Here is a 7,767-nt window from a genome sequence, read left to right on the forward strand (position 1 = left end):
CCCGGATCCTTCGGTACAGCAGTCTGAGTCACTAACCACTTTACTGCCTGTGCAGTACTCCTAACAAGTCCAAACAAATATTTTATAAAATAATATTCCTTTCGTTATCGTCTTCGATAAGAATTTGCGAAATAGTTTTTCTGTGGATCTATAAACTTCATATTTTGTTAAAGAAATAATGAAATTCAAGGTGTGCAGTATTAATTTTTATGAGAACCTCATTAAATGAATGCTAATATATTACGGAATGCCTTGGAAATGATGCCTTCTTCTTTCTTTCTTTCTTTTTTTTTTTTTTTTTTTTTTTTTTCTTTCTTTCTTTCTTTCATCCTTTGGGAAAACTGTCTCGTGCTCACAATGCACAAGAGTAAAAAATCTAATGCATTTTGCCTTTACAGACACCGAAATTGAACACTTACCAAATTGTGCAAAGGCCAGTTCACACCAATGTGATAACGCGTTCGGGCGAAAAGCGGTAACAACTTAGTAATGAGTACTTCTCAGTCAACCGGAGATCACTCGAGTTCACTCAACTTCAACTTTTCGCTGCTTTCAGCGTTCAGTTTCAGATCTCTCTCCTTTTTTTAAAAAAATCTAATGGCTGGCACTTTCCTGTTCAGCGTTGACCACACCTAAGACCAAAAGTGGTTGGTTGGATTTTTTGGGGGGGGGGGTGGAGGTATCTAGTAGACGGCCACCTTTGCCTCCTATGAAGGAAGGAACAGTTGCCGCCATGCCTTCTCTGGGATTCGAACCCAGGCTCTTCGATACCTCAATACGTTCCCCTAACCCTAATATCGTCTGGGCGTCTGATTTTTTTTTTTTTTTTACAAAAATATCAAATGATAATTTTAAATACTTAAGAGTATCTTAATCAATTGTTTAAAGGAAAATTCTCAAGTTTATTAAGCGTAATAAACCTTAATATGAACCATAAATGAAATATGGTTGATAATTTTTATACAATAATCTATATACAATAATATACAAAGCAGTATATTATTGCGAGAAAATAATATTGGATTTTGATACCCCAGATTTTGAATTTACTTAAAATCTACATCAACTTAAGGCTTTTGTTGCCTAATGGATAAGGCGTTGCCTTCCAGAGTCAAAGATTTTTGGATTTAAGTGTCACCAGGGATGGTGTTGGTTGGTGTTTTTAAAAACGTATTTACAGAAAAATCTATCGCTAGTTTCAGAGTAACACAAATACATTGCTGGTAACCCAAATTGTAACACCAAGAAAGACAAGAGATATCACAACAAAATTTATTTAGTAGATAACATGTTGACCAAGTATCAAATGATTAAATTTATAGACTGTGAAGTGTGGTTCCTTCCAGAATCAGGCCCACCAGCGGCCGAGCGGTAAAGACTCTGAACACCGGTAGTTCGGTCCGAGGTTCGAATCCCGCGAACGGGCTGGCTGCATGGGCGTTTTCGTGTTTTTCCCCATGTGTAACGTGTATACGAGCCAATTTCCCTTAGAAAGTCCTCCACGAAGGCATCCCTCCCTTTAGGCAGATAGCCTTCGTGGCCTTTGCCATAATTAAATAATCCAATCAATCCTTCCAGAATCAGTAGCCAGAGTAGCCGCCATTGTTGGAGATCACCGCTGCCACACGCCTCGGCATTGATTCAAAGAGACTTTGGATGTGTTCTTGGGGTACAGCAGACCAAGCAGCTTCCACACGTTGCCAAAGTTGATCTGATGTGGCAGCTTCGGATGCAGTCTGGATCAATCGTTCATCAACCATGAACCACATGTTTTCTATCGGCGAAAGATCCGGAGAGCGAGCCGGCCAGGGAAGCAATTCAATCTGGCGATTGATGAAGAACCCTTGGACAATGCGTGCCATGGTCGCGCATTATCTTGTTGAAATATGGCTGTGGGCAAGTCCTGAAGGTAAGGAAGGACATGGACAGTTGTCCTTCTTTACTTTTAGGACTTGCCCATAGCCTCCAACACCTCGAATATGTAACGCTGGCTGTTTAAAGTACCGGCAATGCTTATTAGAAGAGTGCGAGAGTGATATCCAATACCGCTCCATACCATAATACCCGGTGCAGGAGCAGTGTGGCGGTGCATAACGCAGCTGTTATCCTCTCTCCACGGTGTCTCCAGACTCGAAGCCGACCATCGTGGTGCTGCAGACAGAAGCGTGACTCGTCAGTAAAGACAATTTCATTCCGTTCTACCGTCCACATTCTTCTTTCATCGCACCATCGAGGGCGGAGACGTCTGTGGTTCTGCGTCAAGGGTAGACGAAGCAATGGACGTCTTGCGGACCGACCACTCTGCTGTAAACGGCGTCGAATAGGTACGCTTAGATACTGGATGATGTGTTACAGACTGAATGTACTGTGCTGTGGTTCGTGATGTGACTGAGCGATCCGTCACTGCCATGCGCACAATGCTGCTGTCATCACGTGAAGTGGTGCACTGAGGTGGATGCGATCGAACACGTCGGTCCGTCGTACCCGCCTGCATCCAACGGTCACATATCCGCATTACAATTGTTTGGTTTCGTCCAACACGACTACCGATTTCCTTGAAAAATAATCCGTACTCTCGGTAGGCCATTATGTTTCCTCTGTCGAACTCGGATACTTGATCAAACGATGATCACTGTTTACTACGAGGCATAATTGATCATTTTTTTTGAAAAACCCACAAGAAAAACTCAATTGCCGAACTCAAAATCGTCGAAAACTCCAAGCCTTAAATAGCGCTTTGAAGTGGCGCCACAGGTGCGCGTGATGTGTGATGCGCTGAAATTCTAATCATTTGCATATCTCACCTCCCCTAATGCATGTTGTAAATTTCATGTTATTTGCATGCTTCCTTCAGGGTGTTGTGCATTTACGGTTTCATGGAGGTGAAGTCTGAAAACAAGATTTCCACGCGAGACACTGAGATAAAATTTTAGATGGTACAAGGTACGTGTGCTGTAGGTTCGGGACTTGCTTTCCAGCTTTGATGATGGTGCGAATGAATACACGTAATTTTTACTGCCGCGATTTTTTTTTTTTTTTGTGTGTGTGTGTGTGTGTGTGTGTGTGTTTGTGTGTGTGCGTGCCCGCGCGTGCGCAAGAAGTTTGCATTTATTTTTCATTACTATAAACGTCATTTTCGCCTTCTAAGCGGCACTATGTGCATTATCCTTCTTACAACAACGAGCCTTTGGCACCATTCATAAGATGATTTGACTGTTCTGATCTGATTCGGTTGACGTCAGACTAACAAAAGCGACAAGGTATTAAAGTTGCTGTTTTAACTAATTTAAAAAAAATTAGTGAGTTCTTAGTTTCAAACAACTGGTGACGAGTAAACCATTTGTTAAAAAAAAGCTAAGAAAACTATTATTTATACAGAGAGCAAGCTTGCCAGTATGTGACATTTAAATTGAAACAAAATTCAACATTAGATATAAGAGGATTTTATGGAATACTTCTGGACATTTTAATGGCTTTGTTTGTTTTCCACATGTTTAATGGCTTTTTGTTTTTTTGCATGACCACTTTTCAGACAAATTATATAGGAACTTTGGCAGAGGTTTAATCTTGATGATAATTTTTCATTAATTTAAAGCGCACTTGAATAAGCGTTAATAAATTTACTAATTGTGGAATTCAGTTTTTAAAACCGAAAAAGAAATATTATATAAACTGCAGTTACTTCAATGAGTTTTAGAGAAAAGTGATTTTATAAAATGACACGTTAGACTATATGGCTCTTCATTAATATATGAATGACTAACTGAAGCAATTAGTTACATTTAAGGTAAAAAATACTTACATAAGGCAGAATGTTTTAAAACACTTTTTGTTAAATTTCTGTTTATTAAATTGTTTTAGGTAACTACTTCATTTATGCAAGTGTGATATTTAGTTTGGTATTCCTATAAATCCTACATACATTTAAACAAAATATAATTTTTATTACATTAATTAAACCAATTGCATTGAGGGAAGTCATACATTATGCAAAAACTTTTATGGTGTTCTAACCCATGAAAAATTCACTCTCTAAAATCGAAATATGCAAATTAAGAATTTTTAATTATCGTTCAACAAAATTCCTAAATAAAGTAAATTACATCGCCCAGATTGTATAGTAGTTAGGGGTGCCTATGTGATACCGAAAGTTCTGGGTTCGAATCTCGGAGAAGGCATGGATGTAAATTATCTATCTCGTTATAGGAGGTAACTTTGGCCGCCTGTTAGATGCCTTCGTAATAAAATGACCACCACTTCTGGCCTTAGCAGTGGCGAAAGCCTAAAAATGGCTAGTGCCCGCTAATTTAAAAAAAAGGGGGGAGAACTAGATAAATACAATGATTCTTTTCTGGGGTATCCTATTCCTATCTCCCAAATGATTCTTTTATGAGATATTTTGACAAAAATTAGTGGCCTGCATTTGGAAAATTCATGAAATTGATGAGGCGTTATGCGAAAGTAATTAAAAGAAATTTCGATGTCATTCAAGAGCATTTCTTCAATTAAATTACTTTTGTTTCCTTGCTACAGTCATCTCTCACATATTACATACAAACCTCTCTTTTTTTGCTTCTCCTACGTAAGACAAGAAGTAAAATAAGTTTTAATCTAGCAGAAATGGGATCCATTTTAATTAAAAAAAGTATAACCATAAAAAGCCAAAATATGGCTCAAGAATTCCCGTTTTTCCCCAAATTTCCGCTATAAAGAGCCATCCAGTGTGCACATTATAAGAACTTTTTTGAAGGAAGCGTTTCCCGCCTAGATGTGAATTGGACGTCCCCGGAAAGCGGTTTTTTCCGCATTTCGCTTTTCCCACCGACTGACCGATGTGAACGCAGCTTTAATTAAGAATCACGCTGGAGATAAAGTATGTATTAATTTTTAGCGGTAAGAGGGTATCATGTGAAGAAAGGTGATCACATTGAGCATTCGTAAAATAATGATAACAAAACTTAATGAGTTTACCTCCTTCAGTAAAATAAAATTCTGTATCTCTTGTATAGTTTGTTATAAATTTTAAGTGTTTCGCCGAATTATCAGTAATTCTGTATATTTTTCTAAAAATATAAATTATCCAGATTTAATTTTTATAGAATGACACTATATGGGGCTCAGTATTTAATTTCCGTAGTATCAAATTACCTAAAGCAGTGTGTATCAATATTTTTACCCTTTGCAGAGCTTTTTGAATAATATTTTAAAGAAATCTCTGGTATTTTCTTGCCAAATACTAAGGTTCTGTAGAATCCGATTAAGCAATGCACATCTATTGTGTTTCATTGAAAGTGACTATATCGTCAAGTGTTTCATGATCGAAAACCTATGACTATCACTGCAGTTAGAAAAAATGTTGCCTTCAGAATCGACATTTCTTTAATAAGTATGAATTTCATTTGAATTTCAGGTTCATTGAAGAAGCTATTGAAAAACTATCCCGTCAACACATTCGCCATATCCAGGCATATGATCCAAAACAAGGTAAAGACAACGAGAGGAGACTTACAGGACAACATGAAACATCCAGTATTCATGATTTCTCAGCCGGTGTTGCCAACAGAGGTGCCAGTATTCGGATACCTCGCCAAGTGGCAGAAAAGAAGATGGGTTATTTGGAAGACAGAAGGCCATCTTCAAACTGCGACCCATATGCTGTTGCTGATGTCATGATTCGAACCATCTGTTTGAATGAGTAGAGTTTTAATTAATTACGAAATAAACTGGGAATTCCACAATTTTTGTATAACTCCAGTATACATTCGTGTAACATGTATTTTCATGTTCCTAAAATTTAACTGTTGAAAAGAGCGGTTTTAAAATTTTCCACTGCCAGTTTTAGTCTGAAAAAAATTCTGTGCGAGTATTTTTACTAAAAGCATTTTGAGGGCTAAAATTTGGAGGAAAAAAAAAAAAAAAAAAAAAAAAAAATTTTTAATTTATTAAGAAAAATTTTAAGTAAATATATATATTTTTGTGCTTACATATAATATCATAAAACTTGCTTTGTGAAAGTAAGATGCAATTTATTTTCGATCTAATTTTATATGAAAAGCATTAATATTGAAACAACCGCATTTAACAAATGTGTATAGTGCCTTAGAAATATCAGATTATATTATTATATTTGTGAAATATGTATTCTCAGCTGTATATTAAATGTTAATTTTGTGATAAATTTTGATTTCTTTAATTGCTTCATAAATTTAGCAAACACTAAAATCCCATTTCATGTTATATCTGCTCTGGCTGCTTTTTATATTTTGTTTCACATATTCTTTACAATCATAATATTTGAACACTTTAGGAATAATATACGGTAATATGCAGGATGCAAAAATATTGGTTATAGGCTTTTTTTTCCTTAAAATGTTGTTTCTAAATGTTCAACTTGTGGACAAGGTAATATCATGTAGATAAATCATAAAGGTTCTCAAAACAAGTTTATTAAAATAATTCTGACTTTGGAAATGGTAGGGATCTGTAATGTAAAACTTGAACAATTTTTATACTTTTTATAATCTTCGTAGAATGAATGACAAGTTCAGTTTGTGATTTTTTTTTTTTCTATTGACAAGGAATTCGAAAACGAATTACTTCCAACGTTGCCAAGTCATTTCGGCAAGATCGGATATAGAGAACAATTTCAAAATAAAAATTCCTTGTGTTGCCATTCCTTTGCGTGAACCTTACAAAGAATTTTGTTCATTGATATCCAAAATTAGAAGATAATTAAGTGAAATTACATTAAAATAAAACTAAAAATTTGTTGCGGGATAAAAAATCCAATATAAGTTGTACATAAACAATTTAATTAAGTATTACCTTGTTTACAAATTCAACGATGCCTAAAATACTGTTGAGAATGCTAAATTGTGCCCAAAAATTAAAAAAAAAAAAGGGGGGGGAAGTTGAGCCCTCTGTTTTTAAAAATATTTAACAGGGTACAGATAGAGGTGGACAGCAGAAATCAGCATTGGTCATATAGTTCCGCCCCTCTGTGCAGTTCCGCTCCAGTTTTGAGGCAGAAGCGGTCCGAAAGTCTGTCACCCATCTTTCCTTGTCACTAGTCTCTCGAGAAGACCTTTCAACTCAGCTTTTATTTTGAGTGTGTCCTTGCCTAACAGACACTATACACTTATGGCCACCTATGCCTTCTCAGGGATTCGAACCTGGGGCCATCGGTACGGTAGTCAACGTCTCTAATCACTATTCCAGATGGGCGGCTATTGACAGGGTATGTGATCTGTAGCAGAAAAGAATCAATTATGGCCTGTAAAATTAAATCCCGTTCTTCAAAGAAACGCAGGTCTAACCTGCTTCACAATGAAGCCTACAACGCCCTTACATGATGGACGCATAGCATCATCTATCTAACCCTTCTCGGTTACAGAACCTTTGTCATGGATATAAAGCTTAGTGTATCTGTTTCTCGTGATTCCTTTGAAAATCAAACAGCATAGAAAAAGCATCTTCTGTGGACTGGAAAATTGCGTGTTTCAAACTCTGTCTGGATGAAGATATGTCCATAGTCACTATATAAAGTGAACGCAGATTCGGCCGTGGGCCAATCATTTGGTTGAGTTGATGACGAAGATACAATCTTAAAATTGCTGTTCTTTGTTAATGCAGGAAGTGAGACGCATCACAATAGCCTTTTTGTGTGAAAATTATGCTTGCGAAGTCTTCTCTAAGAAGATCTGTTTGAGTATAAGCGACTACTGAAAGGTTCCAAGCCAACTGCCTAGAGTTGCTTGGTTATTTCTT

The 7,767-nt window shown here is 36.7% G+C and overlaps 1 protein-coding gene across 2 annotated transcripts in view; it reads left to right on the forward strand.

Annotated features, from left to right (window-relative positions):
* LOC118188552 (glutamine synthetase 2, cytoplasmic-like) overlaps window positions 1–6,178 on the forward strand; it is a 140,742-nt gene extending 134,564 nt beyond the window's left edge. For both annotated transcript variants that reach the window (XM_085825740.1, XM_085825739.1), the window contains exon 7: window positions 5,411–6,178. In XM_085825740.1, coding sequence (XP_085681866.1) covers window positions 5,411–5,699 — 289 coding nt within the window. In that variant the 3' untranslated portion in view covers window positions 5,700–6,178. The remainder of the gene's footprint in view (window positions 1–5,410) is intronic.
* The last annotated feature ends 1,589 nt before the right edge of the window (window positions 6,179–7,767 follow it).

The sequence above is a fragment of the Stegodyphus dumicola genome, chromosome 10 (assembly GCF_044657685.1).
Source record: "Stegodyphus dumicola isolate Sdum_Otavi_A_Nest chromosome 10, ASM4465768v1".
Taxonomy (NCBI): domain Eukaryota; kingdom Metazoa; phylum Arthropoda; class Arachnida; order Araneae; family Eresidae; genus Stegodyphus; species Stegodyphus dumicola.